This window comes from Lissotriton helveticus, chromosome 11, assembly GCF_964261635.1.
Source record: "Lissotriton helveticus chromosome 11, aLisHel1.1, whole genome shotgun sequence".
NCBI lineage: Eukaryota > Metazoa > Chordata > Amphibia > Caudata > Salamandridae > Lissotriton > Lissotriton helveticus.
The window spans coordinates 773,826,711-773,844,251 of NC_136072.1; the positions used below are offsets into that span (position 1 = coordinate 773,826,711).

The 17,541-nt window shown below is 46.0% G+C and overlaps 1 protein-coding gene across 14 annotated transcripts in view; it reads right to left on the reverse strand.

The window, feature by feature from the left end:
- AAK1 (AP2 associated kinase 1) overlaps positions 1 to 17,541 on the reverse strand; it is a 376,820-nt gene that overhangs the window by 259,029 nt on the left and 100,250 nt on the right. For all 14 annotated transcript variants that reach the window (XR_013602491.1, XM_078666673.1, XM_078666674.1 and 11 more), the window contains exons 3-5: positions 10,771 to 10,889; positions 1,071 to 1,179; positions 210 to 352 (exon numbers count right to left, since the gene is read on the reverse strand). Coding sequence is in view for 13 of the 14 variants with exons in the window: in XM_078666673.1 (XP_078522799.1) it covers positions 210 to 352; positions 1,071 to 1,179; positions 10,771 to 10,889 (371 nt within the window). In the remaining variant the exon portion in view is untranslated. The remainder of the gene's footprint in view (positions 1 to 209; positions 353 to 1,070; positions 1,180 to 10,770; positions 10,890 to 17,541) is intronic.

Consider the following 17,541-nt stretch of genomic DNA (forward strand, 5'->3'; position numbering starts at 1 on the left):
CTTCAACCAGCAACTGGGCCTCTATCATGCAGTCCTCATCTGCTCTGAAACAAGCATCAGTCAACATCTAAAGACAGTTACTGAACTAGATATTAAGGGAGAACTGTAGCCTACAATTGCTTCAATGTGAACACCATTTTGGCCCGAATGATGCAGAGCCGCGACCCTGTGTGGGTACTATGAAGTGCACAGAAGGTGTTCCACTTTACCTTGAGGTCACGGTGAACAGTGGGAATCTTGCACTGGTGCAATCGAGCCACTGCCTCGCAGGTGTCACAGAAGATCTGTAGGACCTCGTTCTCCGTGAAGCCTGTCTGCAGCCTCTGGTTCATCAGGTTCACAACCTGCCCTCCTGCAAGACAGAAGTCAGAGAGTGTGGAGATTTCCTGTGGGAGAGAACGGTTGCCCAAAGGGGATTTGCAACTGTAAGATGGCAGAGCAGCCACACAAAGCAATGCACATACAACAGCGAGGTGGAGGAAGTGGAAAAAGGGTGAGTTAACCTGGTGCACAGAGAACAGACACATGTAGTGTCATTCTGCAGCAAAGAGGACAGCAGGCACACATACTTCAGATGATAGATGAGTCACACACAGGCTTTATGGCACGAAAGAGGATTCACACAAATGCTTCAGAAGAGGCAAGGTTCGCACAATCTTCAGATGAGGAAGCGGATGCACCGTCATCAGATGGGGCATAAGTCATGAACAGGTTTCAGGGTCGAGGAGTCGCACACAGACTTCAGAGGATAGAGAGAAAAAATACACAGTCTTCAGGCGGAGGCGGAGTCACATATGCTTCAGAGAGAGGAGTCACTTGCAGGTGTCAGAGAAAACCGAAATCACACAGAGGCTTACTCAACACCAGAGGGGAGAGCAAGCTCCTAACATAAAATACCCATTTGGGGAAAGAAAATATGGGTGCAAGTCTACACGTCATAGTAAAAACCTGGACACACGCCGTGAGGTGGCCATGCACGGGCTGTCCATACACAGCGGCCTCGGTAGGCATTGCCTACATATTCAGGCCCAATGAGGATGCTAGCCCTACCCGGAAACAAAGGAACTTACCACGACAGTAATCCATCAGGATGAGAACCTCCCATACGTCACCGCTACTCACAGAGTTGATGCTGGAATCGATGTAACCAACAATGTTCTTATGACCAACCAGGTCCCTCTGTAATAAAACAGACAAGTTTGCAGCTTTGAAAGAGGGCAACACACCGGCATTACAATACTTGAAACCACAGGGTGGCATCAAAGTCAAAAGACGCAGCGCCTTGCTCAAGATATTCCATCCAGCTAGACGTCTGGGGCAAACAGTGGCCAGAAGGCAATAAGCTCCATTGACAACGCATCGGTCTGAATGCTCTTGAAGCCAAGTTAGCTAAGGGAACACTTTCCCAACTAGTCCTTCCATTAGCCAGTAAGCTGGGGATTTAAGGCAGCTTCCCTTTAGGAGTGTATGCAAACTTTTAGGTACAAATGAAATTTCAGCCAAACTTCTAAAATATGGTTCTGTCACTCTGGTTTTAAACCTACCTATTTGAATAATTAAAGCAGCTGCTTTCTTCGGTTTTCTTTGTTCAAATCAAACAGCAAAAAAGAACGTGGTCAAGAAGTATTTTTTATAATCAGATTTTGGACTTAAGTTACAGAACAAATATTCAATGCAGTATAATTCTTCACAATGTGATACGGAACGGTAATTTAGATCCAAACCCAAGCAGGCTGGGCTAAACTCATGCTTCGTAATCAAACCTCAATGCACCAATCTGACTAAATGCATGGACTCTAAACCGTTGTGTGCTCCCAATTTATTATTTTCTGGCTTTGTAGCTTAAGTTGTGCGACCTGTGAATATAAATCCAAGAGCAATGCATGAACTATAGGAGCACAAGTGTACATTTATAAGGAAAATGCTACTTACCAGTATGCATCTGTTCTTGGCATGTAGAGCTGCAGAGTTGTACACTATGCATTAGATCGCCACCTGGTGTTGGGCTCGGATGATTGCAGGTTGTCGTCTTCTTGAAAGAAGTCTTTGTAGTCAAGAGATAGGGGACTCCTCCCTTGGACAATACTGCGCATGGGCATCGGCTCCATCCTTAGATTGTTTTTCGCCATGATGGGAAATGATGGAGCTAGTAGAAGTAAAGAAAGAAGGATGTCCATGCGTGTGCATCTAAGTAAGATGAAAAACTGGAACGGATACAAGTCCCGGGGAGGCGGGAGGGCGTGTACAACTCTGCAGCTCTACATGCCAAGAACAGATGCATACTGGTAAGTAGCATTTTCCGTTCGAGGCATATGAGCTGCAGATTGTACACTATGCATTGATTGTGCAGCAGTGTCTCCCTTAGCGGTGGTCACCTGTATCCGTTGCAGTAGTTTGAAATAGAGTTCGAAGGACAGCTTGGCCTACGGCAGCTTGCTGCTTGGCTTGCACATCTACACAATAGTGTTTGGTGAATGTGTGTGGTGTAGACCATGTTGCTGCCTTGCATATGTCCTCTAGGGGTATGTTTCCTAAGAAAGCCATAGTGGATCCTAGTTTGCGAGTAGAGTGCACTCTAGGAGGAACTGTTAATGTACGTTTAGCTTTAATATAGCTTATTTGTATACAGTTTACAATCCACCTTGCAATCCCACCCTTTGAGATGGGGTTGCCTTTGTGTGGAGGAGAAAAAGATACAAACAGTTGTTTTGTCTTTCAAAAGGATTTAGTTCTATCTATATAATATAAGAGAGCCCTCTTAACATCTAATGTGTGTAAAGCCCTTTCCGCTACAAAGTCTGGGTTTTGGAAAAACACCGGTAACTCTACGGGTTGATTAAGGTGAAAAGGAGTGATAACCTTTGGAAGAAATTTTGGATTAGATCTAACAACTACTTTGTTGGGATGTATTTGAAAGAATGGTTCTTGTATAGTGAAAGCTTATATCTCACTTACTCTTCTGAGAGAAGCAATGGCAACAAGGAAAGCTGTTTTCCATGTTAGGAATTGCAGTTCACATCTATGTAGCGGCTCGAAAGGGGGCCCCATGAGTCTTGTAAGGACAAGATTGAGGCTCCACACAGGATAAATTGGCAATCTGGGTGGGATTATTCTTTTTAATCCTTCCATGAATGCTTTGATCGCAGGTACTCTGAAGAGAGACAGATGTTGCCTGTTTTGTAAATAGGCTGCAATTGCTGCAAGGTGCAGGCGTATGGAAGAATATGCCAAATTAGACCTTTGTAAATGTAAAAGGTAGCAAATGATATTTTGGATGGAAGCATCCAGGGGATCAATTTGATTATTTTTGCAATAAATGGCAAATCTTTTCCATTTAGCGAAATAACGCGCTCTGGTCGTGGGTCTCCTAGCATCTTTAATGATATTCATATAGTCTGGTGGTAGGTTTAGATAACCAAACTCTAAGACTTCAGGAGCCAGATCGCCAAATTCAGTTGGTTTGGGTCTGGGTGTCTGATTTCTCCATGGTTCTGTGTTAACAGGGAGGGTGTGAGCCGTAGCTTTTGATGTGGAACTAGAAAAAGATCTAGTAGTGTGGTGAACCACGGTTGTCGTGCCCATGTGGGAGCTACTAGAATCAGTGTGAGAGACTGTTGTTTGAGCTTGCGCACTACTAATGGAATGAGTGGGAGAGGCGGAAAAGTGTACGCAAATCTGCCTGACCAGTTCATCCATATCGCATTGCCTTCGTTCAGTGGGTGTGGAAACCTGGCGGCGAAGGCTGGGCATTTTGCGTTTTCGTGTGTGGCAAACAGATCTATGTGTGGGTGCCCCCACCTTTGGAAGAATGGCTGAAGAACTTGTGGATGTAGTTCCTATTCGTAAATCTGTTGTGACTGCCGACTTAACAGATCTGCTATCGGATTGTGAACTCCTGGAAGGTGTTCCGCTAACAGATAAATGTTTTGAGGAATGGCTCATCTCAAAATGTTTTGTGCAAGTTGGGACAATTGCAGAGAGTGTGTCTCCCTCCCCCTGTTTTTGTATATAGTACATGGCTGTCATATTGTCCGTCCGGATTAGGACAGCTTTGTTTTGTACTTGAAGTTGAAAAGTTTTGAGTGCTAAGAATATTGCTAGCAGCTCTAGATGGTTGATATGGAGCAGTTTTTGTTGATTGGTCAATTGACCCAGAGTTGTGTGATGTAGGAGATGGGATCCCCACCCTGTGAGGGATGCGTCTGTTGTGAGCACTACTTGTGGAACAGGCTCGAGGAACGGCCGCCCCTTTGTCAAGTTTTTGGTGTTCCACCACTGCAGAGAGCCATGCGTGCAGCTGTCTACCAACACCAGGTCTGTTAGTTGACCTTGAGCTTGGTTCCACTGTTGTGCTAGGCATTCTTGTAATGGGCGCATTTGCAATCTTGCGTGTGGTATTATGAAGATGCAAGATGCCATCATGCCTATTAGTCTCATAAACACCTTGGCTTGCAGAGATTGCTGGTGTTGAAAAGCTGCGACTAAGGCTTGAATGCTCTGTATCCTTGCTGGACTGGGATACGCTAGAGCTGTAGACGTGTTTATTGTAGCCCCTAGATACTGGTGTACATGCGAAGGCTGCAGGTGCGACTTGGTGTAGTTTATTGTAAACTACAAGTCGTGCAATGTTTGAATTGTCTAATGTGTGTGTTGGACACACTGATTGAATGACTTGGCTTTTATGAGCCAGTCGTCTAGATAAGGGAAGACATGTATTTGTTGTCTTCTGAGATGTGCTGCTACCACTGCTAAACATTTTGTGAATACTCTTGGAGCGGTTGTCACTCCGAATGGGAGGACTTTGAACTGTAGTGTTGTCCTTCCAGTACAAACCTTAGATACTTTCTGTGGGCAGGATGTATGGGGATTTGGAAGTAGGCGTTCTTTAGATCTAGTGTTGTAAGGAAGTCGCCTTGTTGCAGCAGTGGAAGCACTTGTTGCAGAGTGATCATATGAAAATGATCTGATTGTATGTAATGGTTGAGGGGCCTGAGGTCTAGAATTGGCCTTAGTGCTCCGTCCCTTTTGGGAATTAGAAAGTATAGCGAGTAAACCCCCTGTTCCTTGTTCTTGTAAAGGAACTATCTGAATAGCATCTTTTTGTAGAAGTGATAGAACCTCCTGTTGAAGCAGAGTCAGATGGTCTGTGGACATTGGACGCTGCCTGGGAGGTATGTGTGGAGGGGTTGCTGTAAGTTCCAGGCAGTAGCCATGTTGGATAGTCTGTCTTACCCACTTGTCTGTTGTAATGGAGTTTCAGAAAGGAGTGGAATGCTGTGGGGGAAGCAGAGGGAAGTCACTGTTTTGTGGCGACAGAGGATCGGTTGTTATTGTTGCTGCGACCTCTTCCTTTGTTATTATTGCCTCTGTATCCTCCTCTAAAGTATCCCTTATTAGAGGATGCTTGGGATTTGAAAGATGTTGTAGTGTCTGCTCCAGTTTGTTTGGGGCCTCCTCTGTATGAGGAGCAATGAAAGGAGCTTCTAGCTGGTGTGGACTGTAAAGCTCCCATAGACTTTGCGGTGTCTGTATCTTTCTTCAATTTTTCCAACGTCGGGTTTACTTCTGGGCCAAATAACTGGTTCTGATTAAATGGTTGGTTTAAAATTGTGGTTTGCACTTCTTGTTTAAACCCTGAAATGCGTAACCACGCATGTCTCCTGAGTATGACACTGGTGTTTACAGCTCTAGATGCTGTGTCTGCGACATCTAGTGCGCATTTTATTGAGGCATTGGATATTAACTTGCATTCCTGTATAAGGTCATTTGCTTGATCTTTGTACTGATCTGGTAGGTGCTCAAGTAGTTTTTGTAATTGGTCATAATGAGACCTATCAAAACGTGAGGAGGGCTTGTGTTTTTGCTATACGCCAGATGTTTGTAGCTTGTGCAGCTATTCTCTTACCGGACACGTCAATTACTTTTGATTCTTTGTCAGGTGGGGGTGCTTCGCCAGAAGTTTGAGAGTTTGCCCTCTTCCTAGCATTGGCCACAACTAATGAGTCTAGTGGCAGATGTCCTTTAATGTACACGGGATCGGTGGGTGCTGTTCTATATTTCTTCTCGATTCTAGGGTTTAATATTGTAGAACGTGCAGGGTCTTTAAATACCTCTGGAGCGTGTTTTATAACCCCCTTGATCATGGGAAGAATTTGAGCAGACCGCTGAGACTGCTCAAAGGTATCTAGGAGAAAATCTTCTTCTATGCTATCGGAAAGCATAGGGACTCCATGGTAAACAGCAGCTCTGTTTAACAGCTGACCAAAACCAAATGGTCTCTTCTGGAGGGGAAGGCTTTGATGGGTATGACTGAGGTTCAGGGATGTCAGGCACATTTTGTGGGTTTGTAAAATCCCATGTAGGTACATTTTTTGGGTTTGAAAAATCCCATACACCCTCATCTACCTGCTATGAATCAGGGTCTTGCATGTCCTCCCCTCCACCCAAATTGTATTCATCATCATTCTGCTGTGGGGAATGTGATGATAATGGAGAATGTACAGGAGAGATTTGAGGTGATGTGAGGAGGATCAGGAGAAGAAGGAAAGAAAGGTGTAGGAGAAAAAGGGTGCATAGGAGATGCTGCACAGTCCTTTTTGGCAGGGACCACAGGTGTGGGTGGTGCATCTGCTGGTCTCTTCTTGTGAGGTGTAGCACCTACAGGACCTACTTTTTGGGTCTATGTAGATCTTCTTTTGTCGAGGATCTGGTTTAAAAAGTTCTTCCTGCTCTACAACCTTCGTGGGCGTCGATTTTTTCAGTTCCAGAGGAGGTTGCTGTGTCTCTTTAGCCTTGGAGGGGTGTTAGAACGTCCTGTGGAATGTTTTTTGGTGCCGAAGGTGTTGTTTTCGGCTTTGTAGGCATGTTCAAGGATTTGGGCACCTCGGAATCAGGCTTTGAGTTCTTCAGTGTCGAAGGTGTAGACTAGGGTCTCTTGGCTTCGGCGCCGAAGGGTCTCTTGGCTTCGGCGCCGAAGGGTCTCTTGGCTTCGGCGCCGAAGGGTCTCTTGGCTTCGGCGCCGAAGGGTCTCTTGGCTTCGGCGCCGAAGGGTCTCTTGGCTTCGGCGCCGAAGGGTCTCGTGGCTCCGGGGCCGAAGGGTCTCGTGGCTCCGGGGCCGAAGGGTCTCGTGGCTCCGGGGCCGAAGGGTCTCGTGGCTCCGGGGCCGAAGGGTCTCGTGGCTCCGGGGCCGAAGGGTCTCGTGGCTTCGGGGCCGAAGGGTCTCGTGGCTTCGGGGCCGAAGGGTCTCGTGGCTGCGGCGCCGAAGGGTCTCGTGGCTTCGGCGCCGAAGGGTCTCGTGGCTTCGGCGCCGAAGGGTCTCGTGGCTTCGGCGCCGAAGGGTCTCGTGGCTTCGGCGCCGAAGGGTCTCGTGGCTTCGGCGCCGAAGGGTCTTGCGTCTTTATTTTTTGGTGCCCATGGCAGAGGCTTGCTCGGAGTCGAGGCACTAGAAGGCTTAGTTGGTTTTTTCGGAGCTGGGCTGGAAAGCGGGGCTTTTGAAGCAGGTATTCGGTCTCGACTGGGCCCTTTGGGCGGAGTGCTGACCTTTGCCTTTGGTTTGGGCAGAATATGTGGTGCAGGGGAAGGAGTACACACGCGCTGACACGATGGAATGGAGTCATCTGAGTCGTCTGCCTCTGATACGATCTGGAGATCAGGTGAGTCTTCGTCGGGAATAAGGGGAACCTCTTCGTCGAAGATGTCTTCCGGTACTGGAGCTGATCTCCTCATTTCCTGTCGACGTGCTCTCGATCCTGGATGGTTTTCTTCGACCGGAAGGATCCACAAGCTGTGCAGGTCGACTCGTCGTGTTCTGGCGATAGGCAGAGGTTGCAGACCTCGTAGTGGTCGCTATGTGGAAACTTTGCTTGACATACCGGGCATCTCTTGAACGGAGTTCTTTCCATTTGGTGTAGGGCGCACGGCGTCGATAGGCCTAACGGCCCACTTCGATGACCGGAATGGAAACGATGGCGTCGAAAAGTATTGTAGTCGATGTCGAAGGTAGTTATTGGACTTTTGTGTAAGTTCTGCGCTTCGAACTTGCTGAAAAGTCTTTTTCTGGCCGGAGCGGAGAAACTTTCATCCGAACCCAGTGGCGGAAAAAACAATCTAAGGATGGAGCCGATGCCCATGCGCAGTATTGTCCAAAGGAGGAGTCACCTATCTCGTGACTACAAAGACTTCTTCCAAGAAGACAACAACCTGCAATCATCCGAGCCCAACACCAGGTGGCGATCTAATGCATAGTGTACAATCTGCAGCTCATATGCCTCGAACTATGTATTACATTTATAAAGCATGTGCGTAGTACATAGCATTATGTTAATTCTATAACAGAAATGGTGCTTCTTTTTGCGTGTGTAACTAACCAACAATTTGTTCGATTTCAGTTGCATAGTTATTGAAATACAAGGTGAATGTATGATTAACTATGGGTTAGAGACAATTATTTAGATAAAAGGTGACTGGCTTCTGAATAGTTAATCAAAAACGTGGTCTTCACCTGCGTAAGAAAGTTTCTTATTGGTGAAAAAACAACCAACCTTTAAGCCTTCAACTGAATAAGTAACAAAACATTTAGGAGCCGATTACGATGTCGAGCGGACTTGCGTCTGCCCAACACCATCACGTAAATGGGACCGACTAGCCGCCGGCCGGGGTTCGCGACCTCCTGATTTGGATGCGACCGAACATTATTCGATCTCATTCTGACATTTCCCTATGGGAGCATGTGTTACGGCAGTAAACCGGCCATAGTACATGCTCCCATAAGGAAATGGGAGGTGGTGTTAATCCCTGTACCCTGTGGCAGGCACACCCTCGGCCCCCAACCAGAGGCGGTGCACACAAGGGGGCCTTGCTAGGCCTCCATACTCGCTCTACAACAGGCTTTCCATGTCGGAAAGCCGGGCATGGAAAGCCTGATGGAGACAGAGTATTGTAATGCCAAGGGCGGAAAGACAGCCCTTTGGGATTCCGGGCCGGCCTCCAACTGGCCTACAGGCTCCGTCAGCCTGTCGGAAGCCAGCCGGGATGACCAGCTGATTTCAATTCCGGCTGGCTGATTGTTTCAATTCCGACCGGCTAATTATCAGACGATGGCAGTCAGAAAGCCTCCGACCAAATGTCAGAGGCTTCCCAACTGCCATCCTAATAAGCCCCTTAGAGTCTTCATCCACATTGTTCATCATTTGCTTTTTGTCTTAGCACCCAACTAACTAGTGACATTCTGACAATATGCCTAATGTTAGTTAGATTTCAGTTCAATGCTTACATATCTAATTGAATGATGGTTGAATCAACAACGTGGTATTTGGCCACAGATCGATCACTATTTGCAATTCGCCTCATACAAATTTGCTATTAGGTAGAACATATTTTTTGGACCTCAACTGCTCCATCTCATTAGGTATATGTCTTCCAGGGTAGAAACCATCTAGGTGCGTCGTCCAGGAGCCCGTCGGCTCAAAGCTCAAGGGAGCCCATTTGTAGAAACCATCGCAATGGACCGCACAACGCTAGCCCCTCCTCCGGATCGCCCCTAGGGACTCTGGTACATGGAGTTCTTGAGTGGTTCACCCCAGTGGGTGCAAGTAGGTACTTGTTGAACTGATGATCTCTAGACCCGATATATGTCCCGGGTTTTTGGATATCGCCCGAGACATGGCTCGGGTTTCGGGATAACTCCCTCATCAGTAGAGAAAATAGTTAGGGGTGGAAGAGAAGGCCGCCAAACAACCGTCAATGGCCTCGATGCCCGTCGGCTCTGCACCCACCTGGGTGATCCACTATTGAACTACAAGTACCAGAATCCCGAGGGGCGATCCGGAGGAGGGGCTAGCGGTGTGCGCTCCATTGCGGTGGTTTCTACTAATTGGCTCCCTTGAGCTTTGAGCCGACGGGCTCCTGGATGCTGCCCTGCGTGCCGGTTCGGGCATCGAGGCCATTGACGGTTGTTTGGCGGCCTTCTCCTCCACCCCTAACCATTTCTCTACTGATGAGGGAAGTTATCCCGAAACCCGAGCCATGTCTCGGGCGATACCCAAAAACCCGGGACATGCATCGGGTCTAGAGATTCATCAGTCCAACAAGTACCGACTTGCACCCACCTGGGTGATCCACTATTGAACTACAAGTACCAGAATCCCGAGGGGCGATCCGGAGGAGGGGCTAGCGGTGTGCGCTCCATTGCGGTGGTTTCTACTAATTGGCTCCCATGAGCTTTGAGCCGACGGGCTCCTGGATGCTGCCCTGCGTGCCGGCTCGGGCATCGAGGCCATTGACGGTTGTTTGGCGGCCTTCTCCTCCATCCCTAACCATTTCTCTACTGATGAGGGAAGTTATCCCGAAACCCGAGCCATGTCTCGGGCGATACCCAAAAACCCGGGACATGTATCGGGTCTAGAGATTCATCAGTCCAACAAGTACCGACTTGCACCCACCTGGGTGATCCACTATTGAACTACAAGTACCAGAATCCCGAGGGGCGATCCGGAGGAGGGGCTAGCGGTGTGCGCTCCATTGCGGTGGTTTCTATGTCTTCCAGGGTACTTTGGAGCATCGGGGAAGCCAAGGGAATAGGAAGTAACAAGGTACAGCCTCATCTCCGGGGTTGTGCGAAAAAACATATCTCCAGTGTCTTAATATTTGGGATGTTGGGACAGGCCAAGCCCCAGCCTTGCAAATTATCACAGCTAGAATTCCATCACCCTTTCGCAAAATACAGTATAAACTGTCAATTTTCTCCCATATAGCTTGGAATTAGCAGCTTACCATTATTTGGATTTCCCTCTTGCACACCTGCAGATCATGTTCGTTGTTGACGTACATGCGTTTCAGGGCGCATCGCATGCCATTGTTGGTCCGCACCAAGAACACTATGGCGAAGCCCCCTTGAAAATAAAGTAAGAGTTTGCCATTGTGAAACCGATCCACAGAAACAACTGATACAAGACAATTTTTACATGGTCTATATTAAGGTTGTCAATTTGCACATATAATACTATGTAGATCAACAGTGAGCTATAGAAACAAGTAACCTTTTGTGTTGAAACAGGACAGTCTTACATTTTTACTCTTAAATCGACCCAGTTGTGGAACTACAAGCTATACAGTGCTTAATTTTTGTAAATAAAAAAAAAATGCATGGTACAATTCTTTCAAATGAGTTTGTTGCCTGCACTGAGTGTTGCGAGTGCCTAGTAATAATTCGGTTTATGTTGATTCCACCTCGTGACTTTTCCCCCTCACTTTACTTTTAGTCTCTTTATGTCACTCACGCCAGTTCATGTTGAACCCTCCGTCCTGTGTGTCACCACTTTCCCATCTTTGTTTTACTCCTTCAATCTGTTTTCCTGCCTTTCTCTGGTCCAAAGTTGTAGTCTAAAACCAAACATAGCACATGTGATGGAGACACAGTGAGCTGTGCCATCTGTATAATCATCTAGCTACTAGACTGCAGCTGTTCACCTCTTCCAGGGGCTTAGAAGTCATGTCCACCACAGCAGGCACTGAGGATTGTTCAGTGGGTAGAGTCTCAGCTGCAGATATCTTTGTGTCCCCTGCAGCTTGCAGAAAATTCTAGTAGGATATTCTCGTCCTTTGTAGCTTCACAAATCCCTTGGGCAGAAGCCAGGTGTCATCCTGCTCCTCATTTTGGTAATCAGAACGACAACTGCCAGAAACTCGCCCCAAGTTCCCCAACAGGTGCTATTGATGATCTTGCAGACAGACTCTGTTGAGAGCTGAGAGTACACCTTTTATTATAGGTGACAACTATTCCCAGGACCAGGCCATGACATACTTATCAGCTGGTGGCAACTGATAAATACTCAAGGGTGCAGGCTTTTTTTACCTACACCCCACAAGAAGGACTACTTACTGACTCTTACTGTGTGGATTTCCTTAGTCTCATTCCTGAGCGCTAGGTCTTAATGACTGCATGTGGTCTATAAGAGTATATGATAAGGGAGGTATGCCCAAAAACAGAAACCGATTGTATGTATTTTGTTCTAGTTGTTTGGTGTGGCATGGGGTTAACTGGTAGTGAGAATTGCCATCTCCGAATTTCCCCGCCTGTCTCACTGCTCTGCTCTTTACCTCCCTTGCAGAGACAATTTAAACGCTAAATGTATGTGTCTGTCAAAAACATGAATAGAAATGGAACAGGAAGGACCGTTTGTGTTCACCATCATTGGATCAGCAACTTCTGAAATGTCAACCTACGACCTAAGAAGTGCAACACGTGAACAGAAGGCCACGATAAAGAGCCTGGACAAAGCTGCAGGTCCACACAAAAATGGGTAACTTGCCCCAGGCACCCTCAGCTCACTTGGTTTTCAGTTCTCCCTCCAAGATGCAAAGACACAGACACCAGGGACAGTTTGGACAGAGGTTGCCTGGCTTCAATCTTCTAAACAAAAGTGAGAACTCACTGTGGTATCTGGTTGCTGTGAAGTAAATAACCTTTTGAAAGATTTGTTCCAGTCAGAGAGTTCGGCAAACTTTAAATGTCAGCACTCAGTTAGCTGATGCCCAACTGGATAAGGAAGTTGTTACAATCAAGGATTTATTCTAGTAGGTTATAAAAGACGTAGGTTTATTCGGTTTAGTTCAGATTAAAGGTAAATCAAGTAAAGCCCCACCAGGAGCAGCACACTGCCGCTCAGCCCTTCTCTATCCAACTGTCCACTCATCCAAGCACACAAACTCGAACCAAACACCGTCCCACAAAACGTCCAACAAAACTAAGACTGCCACCCCACCGAAACAAACAGAAAAAGCCAAACCAACTTTCTGCAATAACTTCAATGCTCCATTGGGATGTAAGATGGCAAAATACACATTGGAGGTTCCACCCTTCATATGGGGTTAAGGGTGTAGGAGCACGTGTTTAGCCCAAGGTTGTACGGGACGTTCAACAAATTCACAATGCAAGTGTGCACATTACCCAAAAAGTGAACACAACGACCCGTTCCCCTCACAACCAATACACTCTAACAGGACCAGCCCGTTACCCTCCATAACACAACACTAAAACAGGACCAGAGTTTTACCTACCCTCTACTGAATAGGGGTCTAACAACAAACCCCCTTAAAATTGGGCTAAAAACTGCCCCATCATCCTAACCCCATAGGAAGGATGGTAACTACCCACCGGCCTTAACACATTGCCCATCCATCCTAAACCTCTTAGGAAGGATGGGTAAATAACACACTTCACAAGAATGTTACTTAAACCATTCTCCTCCTACATATTTAACAGGACAAAAAGAATATACACCCCTACAACCTTGGGCTTAAAACGTGCCCCTACCCCCTTATGAAGGGTGGAACCTTGGGCTTACACACTGCCCTTACACCCTAACATGTCACCCAGCACATGTGACGATAACATTCGACCCTATAAAAGCATCCATAAGATTCAGCAGGATATTGAAGATTCAACACACTACACACATTGAAAAGTATTCAGAATTCACAGATTATTCACTGGCAGCGAGTTTTAAAACCATCTCTTCGGTGAGCGAATCCTCACCCAAATCCTAAATCCACATCAACGGTGAGTCTGTCTCTGTACTCCGTGCACTTCACCAATTATTTTACCTTGAAAACGCTGTTGCCCAAATACTCATTTCAACCCAGTGTGTTCCGTGCTGCCATATAATATGATGTCTTCTTTGAAGCCCATGACATGGAACGCTTTCTTGTACTGCAGCCCAAAATATTCTAAATCATGTTGTCAAATTAAACAAAAACAATATTTGATATCAAAGTAGATGACCAAGGTCACACATATGTAGGTAAAATGCTTATGAAACCCGTTGTTATTTACTGATAAATCCCAACTTATTTTTTTATTCCCCCTCTCCCAACCAAAAAAAAAGTAATAACGAAGGTTTAAAAAAAAAACAAAAAAGCTTTGCATGTTTTACGGTGTGGCGCTTCTGACACAACACAGAGTCCCACTAGGACTGACACCTGGTGTCTAGAGATTACATGCCAATCCCTAAAACAGGTGCATTAAACTAACGAGTGCTCCCACAGGGATTAGCACTCGTGCCCAGCTGTTTACATGCAGAAGCATGTACGTACATGAACCCATTGAGGCATATTACACAAATGTTCATGTAACAGATGAAGGCTGTCACTATCACCCTCCAAAATATCAGAATGTCCGTCTTACGCAAAAGCAAACCTGCCAAGACACACGGTGCCACCTTGTGTCACACACTATCGGCTTTACTCACAAGGTCTCCCAGTGAGGAGCCAACATCACACAGTGAACCCCTTACATACAAGACACCACATAGTAGTTCTGAAACCTCTCTAGAACTTGAGCATCAGATTAGAAACTTTTTTTTTTTTTAAATAACATTTTTTAGAGATTTTGTGGAGAAGGTGGGTGGTTCTGCTCAGGTGATAGCAGAACTTTATGCCCCTTTCCCTCCAAAGCCTTTCCACTGCTAGTAAGGCAGTGATGGTCTCAAAGCCATGCCCAGTCTTATTGACCCTGCCCTTCCAGGACCCCACCTTCCCCTCGAACATGGTGGGAATATTTTCACGGTTTGCAGATCTGCAAACGGACCCGGCAAGGCTTTTTTTCCCTCGCTGGATCCTGTTTTTGCATAGGTTTCATAAACTGCTAACCAGACCGCAGAATGTGTGGAAGCAGTGTTAGGAGAGACTGAGATGTAGGGAGCCATCAACTAGCTACCATCATTACTCACACATGGTCATTATCTCTGGCGCGTGCAGGCTTAAGAAAGTGCAGTGCTGCACTTCACTTGTGCTGGCAGTACTAGGCACACAGCATGCAGCGGCCACCCTCACCTTGCGGGGCCCTCAGCTAAACTCATGTCCAGGAGAGCCGGCACTTCTGTGAGGAGAGGTAGGTCTCTGCATACACAAACAAGCGCTGGACAAGCACAATAGGTCTGATGCTTGCACTCGAGCCCTCACTTAAGCAATGAAAAATGCTTGTTCCAGAACAAAATAACTACAATAAAGAATGATTGTATGTATGCAATGCATAGATGCAATAAGAAATTAAATGTATGATGATAAAGTATACGTTTATGATGTGAAATGGTCCTTCTTGGGTTTCAATGGAATAGAAAGATACACCCCTAATAGCCACCAGATAGAGGGTGAGACTAAAATACTGCAGTGGGCACATTCTAGATGCAATTAACAATGGCTTAGAACAATGGCTGATGGTTCCTGAACGAGAGAAACCAATGGCAGAAGGACTCCGTATCAAAGCCCTCTAAAGCAGGGGGTCTTCAAAGTGGTGGGCCCAAATTGATCCCATGGGGGGCATTAGGCTGTGGTCAAAAGAAGCATTATGCTGATATCAGTACTTTATTTTAAGTGGAAAAAATTAGCGGCAGTAAACCGCTCTGTATTGAGCAATCACTAACATCTTTTGTCATTTATATCCTAGCTCGGAGAAAGTGTCAAAAGTGAAGGGACGCCAAATGTTTATAAGAACCCCCACCCCCATTTCTAATAATCACACTATGGATCATGTTACACGTTAGTAAGGCCGGCCTGACCAGAATAGTATGTTTGGCAATCATGTATTCGATTGCATTTTCAAAACGGTAACAGAACCTAACTGCAATGTTTAAATAAGTCTAGACATATATAAAAATTGCTAGCATAATTGTGAACCATTGGAGGGGGGGGGGGTTGCAATGAATATTTGTTTTAACTGGGTGGGGAGCGAGTGCGGCATTAAAAAGTTTGAAGACCACTGCTCTAGAGTATGTACAGGACACAATGTGCTTGCCTGGAATGAGGCCATTGCAATTCAAATCAAAGTATGTCTAATTGCCTTTTTGCCAGCCAACAAAATTGCACCGTAAGTTAAAGTTAAACTAAATCTGCTATGACCAGCGTGTTACAAGTTCAACTACTTTCACAGTCTACTCTGCCTTTCACCCTTCTAGGTCACTAAAATGAACATAATTAATTATAGCAATAAAAGCGGTTACTTACTGCCCTACAACTGTAATTTTACTTGAATTACAAAAAAGTTATTTTAGATTTTTATGTATACTGTGTTCAGTTCTGGATGCCTCGCAAAGTGTTGTGCTCAGTTCTGGAGGCCTGGTCTAGATAGTTGTGTCCAGCCGATGGGCCTCATATGGATCATAGCATTCAGTTCTGGGGGTCATCAAAGGAGTGCTGTGTTCATTTTAAGGGACAACAGCAGGGGTATTGATTCCAGTTCCGAAGATCAACGTAAACGAGTATTCGGAGAGCATTTGATTATTGACATGTTAGCTTGTTTATGTGTGCGGTTGCATGTATGATTAGGTGGGTATGGGTAAACATGTGAGTGTATGGATGGAGGGTCACAGAAGGAGAAGTATGGAAGAGCAAGTGTGTGGATGAGTGAGTGGATAGGTGAGTAGACCGATGAGTCAGGAGTGGATGGGTTGATAAGTAATTAATTCTGTTACTGTCAGCCTCAATGATGTGTAAATGTAATTATTTAAGGGTGAATTTTGAGCAGTTAAGTAGGATAGCTCAGTGGGTGAGTTAATTTGTGTTTGGGTGGATGAGTGACTGGGTTTGATTGTGAGTGACTGAATGAGTGGGCAATTAGGGCAATGAATGAGCACTCGTTGGGTGGATGTGAGGTTGGGTGTGGTGAGGGTATGTGAGCGGGCAGAAGGACAAGTGAGAGTGACATGGTGGATGAGCGAGAATGACTAAGAGGATGAGTGAATGACTGGGTGGAGGAGTAATCAAGTGTGAGACTTGGAGGATTGGAAGCAAGTGAAGAAACAGAAGGAGTGTGGAAGGACCTGCGATCAGTGGTGAGATTGGAGGATTTGCCACTAACCCTTCCATCTTTCATTGCGCTTCTTCCCTCAATATTGTCCCCCAACAATGTTTTCTCTTCAAAAGCCCAAAGACCAATAGCCCACTAAGTGACCCCATCAGCTCTCCATCCTTCACAGGGCTTAAAGCTCAAAAGAACATAATTTGCAGGGTTGGACCCCCATCATGTCCTCTCAACGAATTATCAGTTTCCTGATGTAACACTCCAAAATATTAATCTAGCCCAAAGGATTTCATATCTCCAAACAGGTTCCACCTCCTGAAGGTTACCTTAGTTGGTCTCTGTTTTTTAGTCAACCATTTCTTTGCTTTTCCGGATATAAATGTGTGCGTGCAACAAGGACCTGATTGGCAAGTGGATGAGGGGCCAGAAAATAATGTGAACACGTTATTAGGAGTTATGAGTTCATCATGGAATAAGGGGGATTAAAAAAAAAAAGTAATCCAAGGACAGGCAACAAGGGCCGATGCACTGCTGTGATGGACGGCAGAAGAGCTGCAATCAACTGATGCCACATGTACACATCATGCATGATGATGGTTATTTAGTGAGCGGTCATAGAACTGGTGCCCTGTCTAAAAGAGTGCCTCACTTTCACAGGAGGAGCAATGCTTCTTGTTTCACCATGTTGATCTATGTATTTACATTAAAGGAATCATGGTCGCGATGAGGCGATGGTCCCAATAAGA